This window comes from Manis pentadactyla, chromosome 12 (genome assembly GCF_030020395.1).
Source record: "Manis pentadactyla isolate mManPen7 chromosome 12, mManPen7.hap1, whole genome shotgun sequence".
Lineage (NCBI taxonomy): Eukaryota > Metazoa > Chordata > Mammalia > Pholidota > Manidae > Manis > Manis pentadactyla.
The window spans coordinates 108137051-108158452 of record NC_080030.1 but is presented as its reverse complement, the minus strand read 5'-3'; the positions used below and the strand labels follow the sequence as shown (position 1 = coordinate 108158452).

The 21402-nt window shown below is 46.1% G+C and overlaps 2 protein-coding genes and 1 long non-coding RNA gene across 4 annotated transcripts in view; 1 reads left to right on the top strand and 2 right to left on the bottom strand.

The window, feature by feature from the left end:
* Positions 1 to 3180: 3180 nt before the first annotated feature.
* LOC118921255 (WAS/WASL-interacting protein family member 3-like) lies at positions 3181 to 4711 on the bottom strand. 2 transcript variants are annotated; one of them, XM_057489476.1, is made up of 2 exons: positions 4095 to 4711; positions 3181 to 3710 (listed from the first exon to the last, which is right to left on the bottom strand). In XM_057489476.1, the coding sequence occupies exons 1-2, from the start codon at positions 4709 to 4711 to the stop codon at positions 3551 to 3553; spliced, it is 777 nt and encodes a 258-aa protein (XP_057345459.1). In that variant the 3' UTR covers positions 3181 to 3550. The 2 variants fall into 2 exon arrangements, with proteins under 2 accessions (XP_057345459.1, XP_036758809.2); XM_036902914.2 differs by having other exon boundaries at positions 3181 to 3677.
* Positions 3379 to 4887, top strand: LOC130679901 (uncharacterized). The gene is made up of 2 exons (XR_008992902.1): positions 3379 to 3509; positions 4502 to 4887. It is a non-coding gene; the product is annotated as an uncharacterized LOC130679901 (long non-coding RNA).
* Positions 4888 to 6169: 1282 nt separating this feature from the next.
* AFG1L (AFG1 like ATPase) overlaps positions 6170 to 21402 on the bottom strand; it is a 158650-nt gene continuing 143417 nt past the window's right edge. The window contains exons 12-13 of the mRNA XM_036902913.2: positions 18833 to 18946; positions 6170 to 8899 (exon numbers count right to left, since the gene is read on the bottom strand). Of these exons, the coding sequence (XP_036758808.2) occupies positions 8771 to 8899; positions 18833 to 18946 (243 nt within the window). The 3' untranslated portion in view covers positions 6170 to 8770. The remainder of the gene's footprint in view (positions 8900 to 18832; positions 18947 to 21402) is intronic.

Below are 21402 nucleotides of genomic sequence, written 5' to 3'. Positions count from 1 at the left end.
CAAATTGTTTTCCAAAGCTACACCATTTACCTTTCATCAGTGATGTGTGAGGGTTCTGGTTTCTCCACATCCTTGTCAATACTTGTTATCTGCCTCTTTAATTCTAGCCACCCTGGTGGTGTGAAGTGGTATTTCGTTAGTTTGATTTGCAATTCTCTGAGTTACGATATTGAGCATTTACATGTGCTTACTGGCCATTTATATCTGCACACTATTTAATCAAATTATAAAATGTCAGAGTTTCACAGAAAAACTTTACAGATGAGGCCCAAAGAGTATGTTCAGTGACTTGTTCAAGGTTACGTGCCCAAGGTCATGTCTGCTTAGCACAGTGTGGGCCCCGCATCAGTGCCGTCCTTGCCCACCCGGCCCTCCCGCCAGGTCGCCTCTGGAGAATGAAGTGACTGGTTTCTTACAATCTGTACAAGCAGGTGCTCTACCGCTGCCTGATTTTATGCTGTTTTTTCTTCTTTGGTCGGATTGATTTCATCTCTGAACATGGTTTTCTCTGGCTGCAGACTTCATAGCTGAGGAGACGGTTTTCATAACTTGCATCTACTTAAAGCTTCAAACAACTAACAGCTGAACTCCAACCCTTAAATAATGCGAAGCAGCTTTCCTGGCCACCTAAGTGCTAGTGAGAATGGGTTCAAAGGCACAGGATGAATTTAAGCCTGCCCACCAATGTTTCCACTGTGACCAGGAACACAAAAACAAAGTAAGAAGTATTTAAAGTTAAGGAATGTAGGGGGCTGGGAAGGAGTTATACACATGGGTAGATATAGAGATACGCTGATACTGCTCAGGCCCCCAGGGACATACCACACCGATCTGGAGATAAACTGGAAGAGAAGCCATCCTTAGTGTCAATTCTCAGGGAAAAGGCAGGTCCTCAGACAAGAAACAGAAGTCAAAGAGCTGGCCTGGGGATGGGCTCTTACATAGTCAAGATAGACCAGGTTATACTAGAGTAACCAACGCCACCAAGAATCTCCATGGCTTCTCAGAATGTGATTTTCATTCTTGCTGATGCAACATTCCCCGGGGCTGTGCACGTGGGGGCCGAATTGCAGGCTGCCTTCGCCTTGGGTGTACTGTCCTAACAGTGTTGCCAGGTTTTCCCTGGCAAGAGGACAGAGCTGGATGATCTCAAACAAGCTAGCGAGTGCTGCACCTTGGAAGTGACCTGGTACATCCCTTCTGCTCACAACCAATTGCTCAGAACTTGTCTCATGTCCTTGCCTAACTACCAGGGGCTGGGAAGTGGGATGGCTGGAAGCTTGGAAGGAGATAATGGGATACGGGCAAGCTCTAACGTCTACCACTGCTGGACAGGGGGGTCCCTTTTGGCCCATGCTCTTGCCAGGGAAGCTCTTGGGGCTATCCTGGTGTTTATGAGAGTAACCCTTTGTGGTAGGTGACGGAGATGAGTCCGGAATGTGGAGATGGAGCTGAAACAGAGGGCAGATGCATGCTGGAAATGATCAAATTGACTGTTATTAGCCAGATCAATCTAGATCCCAAGTATTTTCTGAGCTTATTATCTGGATCCCCAAACATGAATGAAGTCGTTGTCTTAGCTAATATTTGGGGAAACTCAGCAAGTCTGGCTCAGCCTTGCCTGAGCCTAACTACAGAGAAGGTGACAGTGGCGGGGGAGGCCCGGCACCTCCAGCTAGGAGAGTCCCATTCCTTCTCCATGTCAGTCTTGGAGATTCTAGTTTTCATTGACATCAACTGGTTAGCTTTCCTTGAGGAATAATAGTCAACATATAGATTCTTCTATCAAAACAACCACTTTTTTTAGCATTTACACTGTTAGATCCCACATGGTATCTAGCAGAATGCCTCACCGTAAGAAGCTCTTAAACAGTGTTTATTCAATAAATTAAAGAATGAACAAGAGGACTGAGAACTAGCAAATATTGCATTCCCAAAGGCCAGCCTCATTCAGTAAGACTCCCGAGTCCATTCTCAGCCCAGGGTGGATTGTGTGAACTGGAGAGACTCCAAACCTGGTTCGGCTACTGTAGAAACACTCAGGACAGGCCTGCGGCACTGGGAGGATGTCTGCTCACTGCTCCTATGGGCAGTGTTGCATTTGCCCCTCCTTCCCAGTGACTGACCATCCACCAAGCCCTGTCCTTCCCTGATACTCACCTGAGCCGTTTCCCAGTCACACACCCACATGATTCTAATATCCGTCCCGCCTTTTCTGTTCCCAGCACCACTGGCCCTTGTCAGTTCACACTGTACTGCAGCTACGCGACTGCCTGGATGATATCATTGCAAGAAGATATTGTGGACACGGAAGACTGGGTTGAGATCAGTGCCACCTTACACATCCTGAGTTTAAAGAACATTCAAGAGGAGAGATTCACTAGGCAGTTGGGAAGTGAAGGACAGACGACTGGGGGAAGTCAGCGGTGGGTACACACATTCAGGAATTGTCAGCATCAGACGCATTTGTAGTTGTGGAAATCAAGACAACAATGTGAAGAAGCTATCTGTCAAAGTATTTTGTATAATATTCGGTGTTGTTTTATAATTACCATTTGTGATGGGCCCAAGAAAGAACTTGGTGAGAAAAAGGGAAAGGAGCCAGACGCATTCAGAGGAGGAGGTAAGAGGCTTGAGGAGAACCAAGTATTGGTCCATGGAAGCTGGAGAAAGTGGTCTCATTGGGTAGATTGGCCACCTGCTGTATTCAAATGCCCGTCCAGCTTTGCCCCAGCCTTCCCCATGCTCAGAGCCCGCTCCCCATTCCCGTTCCCTATACCAGCTCTTACCCCTGGGCTCCAGCGGCCTCGTGGGAACTCTTTATCCCATTAGCAAAAAACTCAACCTCATCGAAGTGTGACCCAGGGGCTCCTTGAGGGCCTGAGCCTCTTCCATCAGTGAGTCTCTGAGGTCAGAACCATCTTTCACACCACCACTGACAGACATTACTTACGTCCGACTCTCAGGCTCTCCTAGGTATAAGGCTGACTTTTCCAGAGGCTACACGATGCCGACTTCACAGCCGTTGGGTGCATAAGCCAGTATGATAATCTAGCTGTATTCCATGAAGCCAGACATTGGCAAAAATTTAAAACAGTGCTACTCTTGTTCCTAAATTGCTTTTGTTTTGGAAAAGTTACTTTTTTCATAATGCTACTTATGTAATACGTAATGAGCTCATTACTTTTAAATGAATTAAATATTTCACAACTTCTCAACTGTAATTTCTGATAGCTTAAATACATACACCCCACCCACAAACACGAGCGGTTTGCAGCCGGCGGTGGTTCCTGATCACGGGAGAGGTGGGGCCGCTGGCTTCTCTCCGTCCCGCCGCTGCGCTCCCCGCCCCGGCCCCCCGGCTTCCAAAAACCGTCCCTGCCCATCCCGAAAATGGCTGTGACGCGCCTGGGGCCCCAGCGCGCTGGAACAAGCCCGGGAAGCTGCCGGCGGGCCCTCCGGCAGCCGGGGAGTCCTTCTCCTCGGGGAGCCCGGGGGGCTGTCCTCAGGTAGGGAGCCTGACGCCATGTGTCCGCGCAGGGCCGCTCCTTTATGCTGCGTGGCGCCTGACGTCATCTGTCGGCGCCAGGCCGCCTTTCGTCTCGCCCTTCAGCTCCGTCCTCGTCTCGCGCTTCCTCCCCCGAGCAGCCGCCCTCGTGTATGCTGTTCCCTCCGGTCTGTCCCCCACAGATAAATTTGATTTGTGTGGCCTAGACAAATACCGAGTCATTTTATGTGTGGGCTTCCAAAGTTACATTCATGGCATTGACTCTCACGTTGCCCCGACGCGGCTGCAGGCTCCCCCCGGGGCCTCGGGGGCCCAGGGCATTGCTTCCGGCGGCGGCGGGCGGTCCCGCGCCTTCCCCGTCCCCGGGCGGCAGACCCCAGGGGCTTCCAGGGAGTCCCTGTCCTCATTTTCTCATTGCACAGAAAGACCGGTGGTGACACCCTCCTCTTGGAGTCACTGTGCCGACGGCGCGTCCCTTTCTGTGCCGTCGCGTGTCCCGCCTGTGGTGCCGCGGGCGGCAGCCCCCGTACAAGCCCCTGCGCCCGCATCCTTCCCGGCCCACAGCGGCCCCCCTGGGGGCTGTTACCACGACCGCGGCGGCGGGCAGGGGAGGCCACGCAGGCAGGGCCCGGGGCGGGAGCGTGTCTCTCGGCGCGTGGCCCAGGGCCTCCGCTTCCGCAGGGGGGCAGGGGCACCACGCGTCCCTCCGAGCTGCCGCGGCGAGAGGGCGGGGGAGGGGAAGGGCTCCGTGAAGGAGGAGGCGCCGACCGTGGGGCCTCCGGGCCCTGTCGGTCGGGGTGGAGGGGAGAGGCGGAAGGAGAAGCGGACGGAGGGGCGCAGCAGGCCCGGGGGCAGCAGGGAGGCCGGAGGTGCCGGTGGCCGGGTTTCTGACAGGCGGTTCTCCACCCTGGCTGCGCAGCAGCATCCACGGGAGCCCTGGCAGGTACCGACCCTGGGGCCGCCCCAGCTCACCAGTGATCCTTGCGTCTCCAGGGCTGGGGCCTGACCTGGGAACCGCAGCGCTGAGAACCACGGTCCTCCGACACTAGGATTCTCCGACTTTCTTCCCCCTGCCAGCTCATCCCACTGACCACAAGATGGTGCCCTCTTCCTGGGAAATCTTTTTGCTGTTCCCGGCACAGGCTGAACAATCCATTTTCTCTGTAATCCTGAAAGAATGGACTGGAATTTAACAATCTTCATAGCATCTCATTAAGCCAGAATTCTGTACCCTTGATGTCTAACCGTTTAATGTGTATCTTCCTCTTCTGCTAGAAACCGCATTGTTTACTGTCTTACTATAATGCAAGGCAAAGCAACAATGCATAGTTACCTTATGATCATAATCATTAGTATCAATAAAAATACTTAGTCCCTTACCATTTATTTGCAAAGTACTTTTCACCAATCATCCTCAGAATAACTCCATCAAATGGGTATTACGGTTCCCATTTATAGATGAGAAAATTGAGGGTCAGTGCACTAGTTCAAGGTCACAAAGCAAGAGTTTGCAGAACCAGTTCCTGAGCCCTTCCCACTGCACTGGGATGAGAAGAGCGGGCACACCACAGAGCCCAGCTGTCAGGCAGCGGGGACAGCCTCCGGAAGCCTTCCTGGGCAGGCAAAGCAGACAAATGCCTCCGGCCTCACACCATCCCAAGCAGCTCAGGAGATGTGTTCCCTTGGGGTGAGGGACCAGCCGAGGGCAGATGTGAGGTTTCTAGTACAAAGCAGGACAGAGTCAGCAGACACTTGACCACAGGACAAATTTTATTATTTTTAATTTTTTGTTCCAGGAAAATGAACTGCTATGCCAATGGGAAAAATGAATCTTACTTCTGCCTTAAGAAAAAATTGTAAACTCATCTCCAGAGGACATTCTTTTCTACCAGCAAATGTTTATGAGGTTAGTGGACCTGATGAAGGTCATTAACAAGGTCACAAGATCACCTGCAGACTTTCTGCCAGTTTCCCACAATCAGTCAGGGACCCAAATGTCAGGACCCTGGATGCCAATCACTCATGTTTTTATCCCACATGACGGGGCTGCCAGGTAGGTTCAAGTTGCTTGCAGTAGGCAGAGTTTTCAGGACAGAAGCAGTTACATGGCAAGTTTAATAAATAAGTATTTTGGTCATTTTACTGACTCCAGCATACATATTAGCAAGACAGTATACTGTACCCATTTTCCATGCCTCGACTTCTTTGTAAAATGGTGGTAACTACCCAGCTCATCATAGGATGGTTGCAAGGATCAAAGTAGTTTGTTTAAGAAGCTCTTAGAACCATGCCTAGCAGAGAGTATTATCTGTTTCTTAAATAATGTTAAATACTTCGATATGAGCACATCTATTTGTACATTTTACAAAGGGAATTTTTTTCAAACTCCAGTGTTTAAACCATGTTACTTGCACACTCGCAAGCACATGAAATATACTTCAGGAAAACTAAAGTATTACAACTAAAATTTGAAATCCCACTGGAAATGCATAAATTTGATTAGAATGGTCCTATAGTCTTTTGGGTCTTATAAACATTAAAAATAGATTAAAAATTTAAGTCCACCATGTTTTTCTTTTCATTATTACTGATGTGAGTACGTGGCCCAATCACCACCTAAAGAAATGCAAGAAGAATGCAGTGATCAGATTTTTCTTTCTCCTCCTCAAGAAAAATCTTCCTTCACCACGGGATTTCTTCTCTGTTTGGGAATTAGTGACCCTTTTGGAGGGCGCCCTTCAGAAGCACGTTCGGACAGGATGACCTCTCGGTCTGAGTTTCTAGGTGGGAGGGGCTAACCCACAGCAAAGCGAAGCTCAAACTCCATCTTCAAGTGTAAATTTAAAGCATTCAAAAAAAGAGCGTTTGCTCTGGGAGATTTCATGCAACCCCAGGGAGAAAGAACGTAGTGCTGAGAAGGAAACAGGGGCAGGACTGGAAGAAAGACACATGAATGAAGCGCTGTCCGTTCCAGCTGTCATTTTTCATGTCTCACTGTGGCATTCGTATTCTTTCAGAACTGCCATATTGTTTCCTGGTAAGAGCTATTCTTTAAGACTTCTTTTTCTTGCAGGATGATTTATGAAGCAGATTTTATGGAGAGGAAATGAGGATAAGTGTGTAGCATTTCCAGCCGTCACGGAACTCCCTCCTGTCTTTGCCTGACGCCTAGGTGCACGCGCCCCCTGCCCCCCGAAACCCCGACCACTAGTGAGCCCCCTTCCACTAGGGCCTATCACACCAGGTGCAGGAAGAGGCAGGCATGGGGGTAGGACAGAAGTGGGGACCCAGTCCACATACTCAGCTGGAACCTGAACTAGTTTTACTCTACCAGAACAATATTTTAAAAGGAGTTTAAGTTTTTAGTGGTGAAATTATGGGGCAGCTATACTGAGAATCCCACAGGCTCCTGTGCACTGAGCCAGGGCACTAACCTGTTGTTTCTATGGGAAAATGAAATTCTAGTTCCCAATACCTGACCTCACACGGACCTTTACAACAGAAAGTGAGTTGGGGGCTATTCACATACACCCACACGCTCAGGGACGTCACTGTTCCCATCCCTTCACACTGTCTCTGTGTGTGAGGCACAGCAAAATTGCCAAAGAAATGTGAAAAACCAAAAGCTAAGATGGAAAGAAACAAGTTAAACATTTTATATCTATTGAGTTCAAAGCAATGGTTCTGTTGCAAATTTATCTTCACTGAGTTTTTTAAAAAAAGAATCAATATTAAAAATGATCTATTTTTTCTAGAGGTGGTGTGGAATAAAACATGGCATTAGTTTTGTAGTCGTAAACTGTGACTCTTGGTCAAACTAACGTTCCAAGCCTCAGTGTCCCTATCTACAAGCAGGGATGACTTCATTAACCTCCCGGGATTAGTGTTTTATCTGAGAGCAGGCAATGTCCGGTTGTTTCTAATACTTTGTCCCTCTTACCCTGCCTTAACTGCTTTTTGAACTTCAATAAAAATATTTTAAAACCACATTTAGTTTTCAGAAACCTTGATTTACACTTTTCTCTGTACTTGGGTAACCTATTCATCATCTACTTGACTTAGGTTAATGTCCAGAACAGACTAATGTGGAAAAGGTATTAAGTAATAAATAGGCTCAAAGAGCTTGCTTACGTGGCCAACTGGGGTCATTTATTCAAACAGAGTTGCCTGTCTTTACGCCCAAAAAGGATCTGATTTTCAGAAGACCTGGTAGCTTTCGCATTTTTTTTCTTTTCTCTTTTTTCCTTAAAGAGGGATTTAGACTCTTGTGACAGCCTCAACCAAGGTCCATCTGGACAAGAGTCAGGAAAGTCAGATTGTACTTGAATGAATCAAGGAATGACCCCAAGGAAGGACAAATCGGATTTTATCCAAGTAGGTTGTCAAAAGTGTTTTTTCGGTCTTACCTTGTGGTCGTCCCACCGCAGCAGCAGAGGCGGTGGGGGAAGCAGCCCTGTGCACCCAGACCAGGTGGGCCGTGGTGGGCACTGCTGTCCTCTGGGGCCCTGCCCGCCTGCCGGCAGGATCCACTCCACTGCCCGGCCTCCCAGAATCCTGTCCCCTCCCAATTCTGTCCCGCTGGCCCCCTTCCTGGTGTCTGTCCTCCTGCTGGCTGTCAGCGTTGGGGCATCTGCCTGTCAGTTGGAATCTGACGGCCATTCCGGCAACTCTGCGTCCCCTGGAGATGAGGTCCTGACTGGCAGCTCCATCTCCTGGTCAGAAACACACTCCTGCTGTGAGGAAACCTGAGGGCCTAGGAGATTTAGGACAATGATAGCCCCCCAAAATCCCATGTATAAGCCCTCATTCTAACTGCCATTCTTTAGTTTGTAAGACCAGAAAGCTTTCTCTGCTTGGGGTTGAAATGCAGGGTTTTTCCCGCCATCGTGGAAGATGTGTTTGTCGTGCGGCTGCCGTGGGCCGAAGCTCAGCAATGTCCAGACACCCTGCATTTCCTGTGTGTGTCAGAGGTTTATTCAGGCGCTTCAGGTGCAGCCACGAGGTCTGATCCTATGTTAGTCTGCAGGAGTGCTGGTTTTAATTTTGTGCTGCAGAAATGAGGCTGAACAGGCAAAGAGTAGACCTATAAAAATGGCTTTAACTTACTAATCTACTACATCCTTGACAGCAATTTTAGATAACATGGTGCAGAGGACAAACTGCATAATTAATGATGAGAAAGTGACTCCTTCAAGTCCCCTAATAAGGAGTTCTGCCTGTGCTAATCGTTTGCCCAGAGTTTTATTCATGCAGAAGTGACGGTCACTGCTTGCTTCTGTCCCCTTCATCCCAGTATTGTTCAGTCTGCATTTCCGTGAGGCGGGAAATCGTGCGCTGAAATGCAAAGATTTCCTCTTCCCCAGTAAACATGGAGAGTCCTTTGGCTGAGTCCTGGTTACCCAAAAAACAAAACAAGAAACAACCCAGCATCAATTAAAGCCACCAAAATTTACAGAGCAAAGTGCAGGTTAAAAAAAAATTGTTTAGGTTTACCTGCTAAGATTATGAAATGTCCTATAAATTTTTTTCATATACAATCTCTTAAGACTACAGAAGGACTAATTTAAACTGACAATTGATAAACAGAACAAATTACAAGAAAGGAAATAATAGGGAAAACTTTAGAAGAATAATTAAAACTAACACAATACGAGGAAAGACAGGGAAGATGGCGGCGTGAGTAGAGCAGTGGAAATCTCCTCCCAAAACCACATATATCTATGAAAATATAACAAAGACAACCCTTCCTAGAATAAAGACCAGAGGACACAGGACAATATCCAGACCACATCCGCACCTGAGAGAACCCAGCGCCTCGCGAAGGGGGTAAGATACAAGCCCCGGCCCCGCAGGAGCCGAGCGCCCCTCCCCCCAGCTCCCGGCGGGAGAAGAGCAGGCAGAGCGGGAGGGAGACGGAGCCCAGGACTGCCGAGCACCCAGCTCCCGCCATCTGGGCCAGAGCGCAGACACAGTGCGTGCCCAGGGGGCCCTGGATACTAGGTAAAAAGGGCAGCAAGAACAGTGAGCGGGCACCGGAGGCCTGGCGCAGGAGGACACCAGAAAAGCGAGCGCCCTTTTTTCTTTCTTTCTTTTTTTTTTTTGGTGGTCGTTGTTTTGTTTTGGCGGGTGCTTTTTGGAAGTCTTAAAGGGGCAGGGCAGGTCACTTAATCCAGAGGTAGGGAATCCGGGACCTCTGGGCACCCTAACCCCTGGGCTGCAGGGAGCAGGGAGGCCCCTTACGGAGATAAATAGCCTCCCAGCAGCTCCTGCCCCAACGCGACTCCACCATTTTGGAGCAGCTGCCCGAGCCAGGCCACGCCCACAGCAACAGCGGAGATTAACTCCATAGCAGCCGGGCAGGAAGCAGAAACCCTGTCTGCGCGCAGCTGCGCAGCACAAGCCACTAGAGGCCGCTGTTCTCCCAGGAGAGGAGGGCCACAAACCAACAAGAAGGGAAGTCCTTCCAGCCGTCACTTGTCCCAGTTCTGCAGACTATTCCTATCACCATGAAAAGGCAAAGCTACAGGCAGACAAAGATCACAGAGACAACACCAGAGAAGGAGGCAGACCTAAGCAGTCTTCCTGACAAAGAATTCAAAATAAGAATCATAAACATGCTGACAGAGATGCAGAGAAATACGCAAGAGAGATGGGATGAAGTCCGGAAGGAGATCACAGATGCCAGAAAGGAGATCGCAGAAATGAAACAAACTCTGGAAGGGTTTATAAGCAGAATGGATAGGATGCAAGAGGCCATTGATGGAATTGAAACCAGAGAACAGGAACGCATAGAAGCTGACATAGAGAGAGACAAAAGGATCTCCAGGAATGAAACAATATTAAGAGAACTGTGTGACCAATCCAAAAGGAACAATATCCGTATTATAGGGGTCCCAGAAGAAGAAGAGAGAGGAAAAGAGATGGAAAGTATCTTAGAAGAAATAATTGCTGAAAACTTCCCCAAACTGGGGGAGGAAATAATCGAACAGACCACGGAAATACACAGAACCCCCAACAGAAAGGATCCAAGGAGGACAACACCAAGACACATAATAATTAAAATGGCAAAGATCAAGGACAAGGAAAGAGTGTTAAAGGCAGCTAGAGAGAAAAAGTTCACCTATAAAGGAAAACCCATCAGGCTAAAATCAGATTTCTCAACAGAAACCCTACAGGCCAGAAGAGAATGGCATGATATATTTAATACAATGAAACAGAAGGGCCTTGAACCAAGGATACTGTACCCAGCACGACTATCATTCAAATATGACAGTGGGATTAAACAATTCCCAGACAAACAAAAGCTGAGGGAATTTGCTTTCCACAAACCACCTCTACAGAACATCTTACAGGGACTGCTCTAGATGGGAGCACTCCTAGAAGGAGCACAGCACAAAACACCCAACATATGAAGAATCGAGGAGGAGGAACAAGAAGGGAGAGAAGAAAAGAATCTCCAGACAGTGTATATAACAGCTCAATAAGCGAGCTAAGTTAGGCAGTAAGATACTAAAGAGGCTAACCTTGAACCTTTGGTAACCACGAATTTAAAGCCTGCAATGGCAATAAGGACATATCTTTCAATAGTCACCCTAAATGTTAATGGGCTGAATGCACCAATCAAAAGACACAGAGTAATAGAATGGACAAAAAAGCAAGACCCATCTATATGCTGCTTACAAGAAACTCACCTCAAACCCAAAGACATGTACAGACTAAAAGTCAAGGGATGGAAAAACATATTTCAAGCAAACAACAGCGAGAAGAAAGCAGGGGTTGCAGTACTAATATCAGACAAAATAGACTTCAAAACAAAGAAAGTAACAAGAGATAAAGAAGGACACTACATAATGATAAAGGGCTCAGTCCAACAAGAGGATATAACCATTCTAAATATATATGCACCCAACACAGGAGCACCAGCATATGTGAAACAAATACTAACAGAACTAAAGGGGGATATAGACTGCAATGCATTCATTCTAGGAGACTTCAACACACCACTCACCCCAAAGGATAGATCCACCGGGCAGAAAAGAAGTAAGGACATGGAAGCACTGAACAACACAGTAGAGCAGATGGACCTAATAGACATCTATAGAACTCTACATCCAAAAGCAGCGGGATATACATTCTTCTCAAGTGCACATGGAACATTCTCCAGAATAGACCACATACTAGGCCACAAAAAGAGCCTCAGAAAATTCCAAAAGATTGAAATCCTACCAACCAACTTTTCAGACCACAAAGGCATAAAACTAGAAATAAACTGTACAAAGAAAGCAAAGAGGCTCACAAACACATGGAGGCTTAACAACACGCTCCTAAATAATCAATGGATCAATGACAAAATCAAAATGGAGATCCAGCAATATATGGAAACAAATGACAACAACAACACTAAGCCCCAACTTCTGTGGGACACAGCAAAAGCAGTCTTAAGAGGAAAGTATATATACAATCCCAGCATATTTAAAAAAGAAAGAGCAATCCCAAATGAATGGTCTAATGTCACAATTATCGAAATTGGAAAAAGAAGAACAGATGAGGCCTAAGGTCAGCAGAAGGAGGGACATAATAAAGATCAGAGAAGAAATAAATAAAATTGAGAAGAATAAAACAATAGCAAAAATCAATGAAACCAAGAGCTGGTTCTTCGAGAAAATAAACAAAATAGATAAGCCTCTAGCCAGACTTATTTAGAAGAAAAGAGAGTCAACACAAATCAACAGTATCAGAAACGAGAAAGGAAAAAAAAACGACGGACCCCACAGAAATACAAAGAATTATTAGAGAATACTATGAAAACCTATATGCTAACAAGCTGGGAAACCTAGGAGAAATGGACAACTTCCTAGAAAAATACAACCTTCCAAGATTGACCCAGAAAGGAACAGAAAATCTAAACAGACCAATTACCAGCAACGAAATTGAAGCGGTAATCAAAAAACTACCAAAGAACAAAAACCCCGGGCCAGATGGATTTACCTCGGAATTTTATCAGACATACAGGGAAGACATAATACCCATTCTCCTTAAAGTTTTCCAAAAAATAGAGGAGGAGGGGATACTCCCAAACTCATTCTATGAAGCTGACATCACCCTAATACCAAAACCAGGCAAAGACCCCACCAAAAAAGAAAACTACAGACCAATATCCCTGATGAACGTAGATGCAAAAATACTCAACAAAATATTAGCAAACCGAATTCAAAAATACATCAAAAGGATCATACACCATGACCAAGTGGGATTCATCCCAGGGATGCAAGGATGGTACAACATTCGAAAGTCCATCAACATCATCCACCACATCAACAAAAAGAAAGACAAACACCACATGATCATCTCCATAGATGCTGAGAAAGCATTTGACAAAGTTCAACATCCATTCATGATAAAAACTCTTAGCAAAATGGGAATAGAGGGCAAGTACCTCAACATAATAAAGGCCATCTATGATAAACCCACAGCCAACATTATATTGAACAGCGAGTAGCTGAAAGCATTTCTTCTGAGATCGGGAACTAGACAGGGATGCCCACTCTCTCCACTGTTATTTAACATAGTACTGGAGGTCCTAGCCACGGCAATCAGACAAAACAAAGAAATACAAGGAATCCAGATTGGTAAAGAAGAATTTAAACTGTCACTATTTGCAGATGACATGATACTGTACATAAAAAACCCTAAAGACTCCACCCCAAAACTACTAGAACTGATATCAGAATACAGCAAAGTTGCAGGATACAAAATCAACACACAGAAATCTGTGGCTTTCCTATACACTAACAATGAACCAACAGAAAGAGAAATCAGGAAAACAACTCCATTCACAATTGCATCAAAAAAAATAAAATACCTAGGAATAAACCTAACCAAAGAAGTGAAAGACCTATACCCTGAAAACTACAAGACACTCTTAAGAGAAATTAAAGGGGACACTAACAGATGGAAACTCATCCCATGCTCGTGGCTAGGAAGAATTAATATCATCAAAATGGCCATTCTGCCCAAAGCAATATACAGATTTGATGCAATCCCTATGAAACTACCAGCAACATTCTTCAATGAACTGGAACAAATAATTCAAAAATTCATAAGGAACCACCAAAGAACCCGAATAGCCAAAGCAATCCCGAGAAAGAAGAATAAAGTAGGGGAGATCTCACTCCCCAACTTCAAGCTCTACTATAAAGCCATAGTAATCAAGACAATTTGGTACTGGCACAAGAGCAGAGCCACAGACCAATGGAACAGACTAGAGAATCCAGACACTAACCCAGACATATATGTTCAATTAATATTTGATAAAAGAGCCATGGACATACAATGGCGAAATGACAGTCTCTTCAACAGATGGTGCTGGCAAAACTGGACAGCTACATGTAGGAGAATGAAACTGGACCATTGTCTAACCCCATATACAAAAGTAAACTCAAAATGGATCAAAGACCTGAATGTAAGTCATGAAACCATTAAACTCTTGGAAGAAAACATAGGCAAAAACCTCTTAGACATAAACATGAGTGACCTCTTCTTGAACATATCTCCCCGGGCAAGGAAAACAACAGCAAAAATGAGTAAGTGGGACTATATTAAGCTGAAAAGCTTCTGTACAGCAAAAGACACCATCAATAGAACAAAAAGGATCCCTACAGTATGGGAGAATATATTTGAAAATGACACATCCGATAAAGGCTTGACGTCCAGAATATATAAAGAGCTCACACGCCTCAACAAACAAAAAACAAATAACCCAATTAAAAAATGGGCTGAGGAACTGAACAGAAAGTTCTCCAAAAAAGAAATACAGATGGCCAACAGACACATGAAAAGATGCTCCACATCGCTAATTATCAGAGAAATGCAAATTAAAACTACAATGAGGTATCACCTCACACCAGTAAGGATGGCTGCCATCCAAAAGACAAACAACAACAAATGTTGGCGAGGCTGTGGAGAAAGGGGAACCCTCCTACACTGCTGGTGGGACTGTAAGGTAGTTCAACCATTGTGGAAAGCAGTATGGAGGTACATCAAAATGCTCAAAACAGACTTACCATTTGACCCAGGAATTGCACTACTAGGAATTTACCCTAAGAATGCAGCAATCAAGTATGAGAAAGATCAGTGCACCCCTATGTTTATCGCAGCACTATTTACAATAGCCAAGAATTGGAAGCAACCTAAATGTCCATCGATAGATGAATGGATAAAGAAGATGTGGTACATATACACAATGGAATACTACTCAGCCATAAGAAAAGGGCAAATCCAACCATTTGCAGCAACATGGATGGAGCTGGAGGGTATTATGCTAAGTGAACCAAGCCAAGCAGAGAAAGAGAAATACCAAATGTTTTCACTTATCTGTGGAATATAAGAACAAAGGAAAAACTGAAGGAACAAAACAGCACCAGAATCACAGAACTCAAGAATGGACTAACAGGTACCAAAGGGAAAGGGACTGGGGAGGATGGGTGGGTAGGGAGGGATAAGGGGGGCGGAGAAGTAGGGGGGTATTAAGATTAGTATGCATGGGGGGGTAGGAGAAAAGGGAGGGCTGTACAACACAGAGAAGGCAAGTAGTGATTCTACAACATTTTGCTATGCTGATGGACAGTGACTGTAAAGGGGTTTATAGGGGAGACCTGGTATAGGGGAGAGCCTAGTAAACATAATATTCGTCATGTAAGTGTAGATTAGTGATACCAAAAACAAAACAAAACAAAACAAAAAAAAAAAGGGCAGTTCTTGTGTGGTAACCTCCAATGAGTTCTACACAAGGGTATAAAGGGCATATAAAAGTGTAGGCAAAGGGTCTGTTTGTGTTTATACAGAGGATCAAAGCCTAATTGGGCTACCCCGAAAATGAACTAAGATACAATATGAAAGAGAACTTCCAACATCAGCACTCTCTGGAAGACTCATGCCAGAAGATGATCATCAAAAAACCCCAACAAAGATCCACGCACTGCTACAGCTGTAGATGCACTCATCCCACCAGCTCCTGGACTTGCCATGGGAATGAGGAAGGAGACATCTAAGCTGGCCTGTGCATACAGTAAAACAACAAATTTGACTGGATCTATACTGTTGGAACTCAACCAAGAATTAGGAGAAGTGCAAATTGTAGCGCTCCAAAATCTTACAACTACAGACTATTTACTGTTAAAAGAACATATGGGATGTGAACAGTGCCCAGGAATGGGTTGTTTTAATTTGTCTGATTTTTCTCAAACTATTCAAATTCAGTTAGACAATAACCATCATATCATTGATAAGTTTTCACAAATGCCTAGGGTGCCTAACTGGTTTTCTTGGTTTCACTGGAGATGGCTGGTAATTACAGGTATGCTTTGGTTATGTAACTATACTCCTATTATGTTAATGTGTGTGTGCAATTTAAGTAGTAGCTTAAAATCTATACATGCTGAAGTTACTCTACAAGAAGATATGTCAAAGAAATAATCAATCTTCCCATGTTTTCTCCCGCCTGCTACTTCTATAGCTTTTCTTCTTCCTTCCTAATTACAACGAATTCTTAAATAGAATTCATGCCTCATATCAAATTTACCAAGTATCATAATTCTTCCAAGTGGTAAAGATACCTCAAGACAAATGCTGGGCATAGAAGCCACAGGGCATAAATATGCAAAGAAGTAAAAAGCTAACCTTTTCAAACAATAAGGCTTCCCTCTCACTTACCAACTTCACATTTCCCTGTATGGCCCCGGAAGATGACTGGTTAGCCAGAGACGGGTAAGATTCCTCAAGGGAGGAACAACCTAAGACAGGCACAGTCGCAGGGGGGCCATCTGGTGAGAAAATGGGGAGCAGCAGAGGTGAGGCTTAGAACCTCACCCCCCCTGTTCTGAGAGAAATCTTCTGCATACGTGGATGTTTTATTGCCCTGGTCTAGCTTGGATTAACACATAGTCTACAGGCACACACCTGATCATCTACATTTGCTCTCTTACAACACTAAACTATGTTTTCTACCTTTATCTTGTATCTACCTACCACTTCAGCATTTTATTAAAAATAATAATAATAATAAAGAGAGAAATGTGGTATCCACATATAAATCAAGTATAAAAACCAAATGAGTATTCATATTTGAACTGTTTATAGTTCATAATGCATGAGCAAAACCGAAAGTTTCTGTGATGGCTGCCCTTGCACTGTTCACCATGTAAGAACTTATTCACTATGTAAGAATTTGTTCTCCATGTAAGAACTTGTTTGTTATGCCTCAGAAGATTGGAGACTGACGAAAATTAGGCTTGGGGTGGATTAATGATTGTGCATTGAGCATTGACTCCCCTATATAGAATTTTATTGTTGTTAACAACCATTTGATCAATAAATATGAGAGATGCCCTCACAAAAAAAAAAAAAAAGGAAAAAAAAAAAAAAAGTACAGACTTCCAATGGTAAAATAAATAAGTAACCGGGATGTAATGTATAGCATAAGGAATATAGTCAAGATATTGTAACAGCTTGGTAGGGTGATAGCTGGAACCTAGAATTGTCATGTATATAAATGTTTTATCACTGTGTTGTACACCTGAAACTAATGTAATGTAATACTGTGCGTCAGCTACCCTTCAATAAAAAATAATTATCTAAAAAAAAAAAAAAAAACTAACACAATACCCCCAAATCCAAATATGGACATTTTTGCTCAGATGAAAGTTCTCTGCAAAACCTAAAGGAGGGGCGTTCCTACAGAAGAGGAGGGATTCTTTCTCCAAAGCGCATGCCAGGCATGAGTGATGGCCTGAAACAGCAGTGCCGGCAAGCTAGGAAGAGGCTGTCACCCCCTCTGGATCTTGGTGGACACGGCCACCCGCATTCCCCGGGGGAGGGCCTGAGGACAAGTCTCTGAAGAGCCTTTGCAAACCGGATGCCTGGGAGTCTCCTGGGGGCCTGGAGACTGTGCCCAGGGCCTATCATGGGAAGGCCAGGGCTGCTGTCGGCCTGAGCTGCTGAGACACATAGCCCGCCGTCTAGGGTTACGGTGGGGAGGCCTGTGTGAGGCCAGTGACCAGCCTGGGACTGAAGATGCCATTGTGGGCTTAGGGCCAGTAGGTGGACATTGAATTTTTGTCTCTTTCCTTAGGAGTCTGCTATTCTGCTCTTTCAGAGGAAAGTTCTGGACTCCTGAGTTCCCCACTGACCCACCGTATAACTGCATGACCTTGAGGTCACATGCCCTGATTATGAGCCCCACGTGCTGAACTTACTGGCCCTGTATCTGAAACCCAATCCTTGGGGAGAAATTTAAGAGCCAGTGATTTAAAGGCCTTTAGAAACTGAGATGATGTAGCCCCTCAAGAGTATTTCTCCAAATTTGAAAGACATTATTTGGATATAATTATTCTCTTAGAGAAACTACCATTTCAGAAGGCCCCAGCACATTGGTTTATGAGTAGCTATTTATTTCTACATGTAATCATATTTTCAAAGTTTGCTTTTTAAAGAATTCTTGGCCTCATTTTCCTAAACTCCTGAGAATATGCAATTTCTACTCAGGTTAACAAGGAACTGTTTCTTCATTCCAGGTGGCCTTTCACCTCCTGTTTGGAAGAATGGGGCGCCTTTCATTCCGGAAGTGAGGGTTTAGAGATGGTTTTACATTTGTGATTAATGTTTCAACTGTCTACAGCTACATCGCACCCTGCGAGCCTCCCGCAGAAGAAGGAAATCCGAGGGCACTTCCGCGCGGCCTGTGTGACTCAGCAGGCCCCAGGCTGTGGGAGAGCTGGGCCAGCCCGGGCTGGGCCCCCGGAGCCCAGCACCCACAGGGGCTCCAGAAATGTTCACAGAACGGGGGCTGGAAGGTGACTCATGCACTTCCTTTGAAGCCAAGGCCTTTGCCTGGCTCTCCGTGTTCCTGGAGTCCCCGGCCCGCGTGCTCGGGATCCTGTATCTCGCGCTCTGCGAACGCAGCAGATGTGAAGAGTATCTGGAAGAGGCAGAGCGCTGTAGGGGAATGAGCCCAGCACCAGAGGCCGGGGCCCTGGGTCCAGCGCTGGCCTGCCATTAGTCAGTAGTGGGACCGCAGACTCATTCATACACCCCTCTGGACTTTGTTTGGTCACATGCAAAAATAACTACGAAGATTTCTTCCACCCTAAGCCTGTAATTCTCTACGTTTAGTGATACTGAGAATGAGTCTACTGTCTGGCTTTGGAAGAAGGAAGCAAATCGATGGTTAAATATATACCGTATTTCTTCTTCAAACCGCAGCCATGCATAAAACCAAACCAATTAGGCTGTTTGATAATAATGAGAGATTATGTTAATATGGCCTACCTGGCTCAGCCCCAAATCATCCATCAGTATTCTGCTTTGCTCCAGCTCACTGTCATGGTGTTGGTGCAAAAACAAGCTGGATATAGGAGTCGGTGCAGAGCAAATTACGCGCACCTGAAATAGGGAAGATGAGTAAATGTGTGACTCCTTCCGTTTCACAAGCTGAAAGCAAGAATAAACCTCTCACAAAATAAAATTGTCATAACAGGTAGCTTAGATTTTTGCTTTTAAAACATCCATATTTTTCCTAAGAGTTGTGTCTCTTTAAAGTGATATTTTGAAACTGCATAGTTCTTTCCCACACAGCTCATGTGAGGTAGGGAGTTAAGGTTTCGCCGGGCAACCTCAGGCCTGGAGAGGACTCAGCCCCCGACGGCGGCCCACGCGCCCATTCTAAGTCCGGCGCGCTTTCCTTCACAGCCTGACGCTGGCATTCGCACCGGCTGTTTGGAGCCGTCTCGGTGGGCATCAGCCATGCTCCCAGATGCACTAGAGGACTTGCCCTGCCTACGTGGTGACCGCTGAGCTCGGTGCTCTGCCGCTCGGACTGCACCCCAAGTCTCCAGAACCCACATTTATGTCAGCATCCTGCAGAGGCACTCTGCAAAAAGACTGAGCTTTATGTCAATATTCCGTGAGGACATAAGTGTTTGAGCAAGTGTGTGTACGTGACCATATATTGGAAACAGCTTTTATATCTTCGTGAACTGTATGTCTACTACTTTAAATACAAAACATATTTTTGATGTTTACAGAGTCCTGAGTTTCTTTTCAGGATTCAAAGCTATCCTTTAAAAATCATTATTAAAATAAATATGCCAATACTTTAAGATACTGTATTGACATTTGAGACTAGTTTTTCCATATCCAAATGGCCTTCCTCCCCCTCTCATAAATTATTTAATCATAAGTGACATGAATACATGACTTTATTTCACAAGTTTTCACGAATACATTCTAGAATAATGTCCATTTAATGCTCCCAATGTCTGATGATAATTTCGCTGTTTACAAAAAGAGTATAAGCTCTAGATGTGATTTGGTAAAGCAAACATCAGGTGTGGTGCTCCATCACGTCGCCACATATGCCTTCCTTCGTCTTAATGAGGAAGTAAAAGAGTGGACTGGGGTGGGACTGGGCCAGGTGGTCCCCCAGCTCGGGCGGGCGCAGCCTCCTGCCTCTCCCATGCCCCCGTCTGGGTGTCTGCTGGCCCCATGCGCACGGAGGTGGGGTCCCCTTGGCAGCGTGCCAGAGCCATGCCAGCCGCCCTCTGTGCTCAGGCTGGTCACAGGGCTTTTGCTGCAAAGCCCCACCCTGCGGACCTGTTTTCACGCGGCCACATGGCTCAGCGTCCATGAGCAGCACTGGAGCTCGTGAACCTGCGGGCGCCGGGCCTCATTCTCTAGGACCAGGGCCCGCGTGCTGGGCTGGGGGCGGCCTGGGCTCTAGAATCTGGACCTTAACTGGCCCAGATGATTCTGCTGCCGTCAGTCCTCAGCAAGACTGCGCTTTGTCCGCCCCGACCCTGTCCCTCAGCAGAGGTCAGTCTGCTCTTCCCCCAGACCCCCAGCACCACACTGCCATCTCTGCAAAAGCTCATCCACAGCGTGGCTCCACATTCAGGTCTGCGGCCATGAGACTCATGGTCCTCTGGCGCCAGACCACAAGCCCCATGAAGGCAGGCACCACGCCTAGCCTGTCCCTGAATTCCCAGCCCTTGGCCTGGGCCAGGCAGTGTGACAGTTCTGAATGGATGGAGCGTTGAAATCTCACCTCTCCCACCCAGCAGATTTTGGTACTTCAAAGTCCTTCTGATTTTAGAAATCGCTGATCTATTCTGTACAAGGAACAGGGAGAAATTTATATCCAATAGAAAAATATTTTTCAATCAACTTATTTGAAGTTGGACTTACACTTTTGCTGTATTTACAGATACACACTACTAACAGTGGCTCACCTTCCCTGGAAGCTGATTATGTGCCACACGGTGTCTGCGAGCCTCCCCACCACCACTGTAGGAGGTAAGTGCCACCATTACCCGCTCTTTCTACAGAAGGCAACCGAAGCTCAGGAGGTAAGCTGGTCCTCGAGGCAGACAGCCCGGCCCGCAGCCCGGCACACAGGCCGCCCTAGCTGCTAGGCTGCGCTGCATGATGAATGCGCGGCACCTCTGCTACTCAGGCTAAAACACGTGGGCCAAAAAACCAAACACACAAGACGGGACAAGGCTTGTTGCTGGGGTTTCTGCATCGCAGGGAGAGAAAGTGCCGATACTCAGGAAGGTCCTTTAGTCATTCATTTGCTTATCATTCACTGTTTCATCAGTCCAGCAGGTTACTCAGGAGGCAAATACTTACCACGCCCTAAGTCCTGGGCAGGCACGTGCCGTGCATCATCGGCGGAGCACACGGCTCGTCCACGCACGGAGGTAACCACTAACACGAGGGCAGCGTTACTGTGCTGTCCTTACTGTTGGTACTTGCACAGCACACGGCTGGCGCCCAGCATTGTGTCAGTGCTTTGCACGGACTAGCAGTTGTGTCCTCACAACAATTCTCTGAAGTAAATA

Coding starts and splice junctions, on each gene's coding strand:
- LOC118921255 (XM_057489476.1), bottom strand. CDS start 4,711: ATGAAGATTGTTAAATTCCAGTCCATTCTTTCAGGATTACAGAGAAAA. Junction 3,711..4,094: donor TGCCCGCCGCCGCGGTCGTG/GTAACAGCCCCC, acceptor GTATTTGTCTAG/GCCACACAAATCAAATTTAT.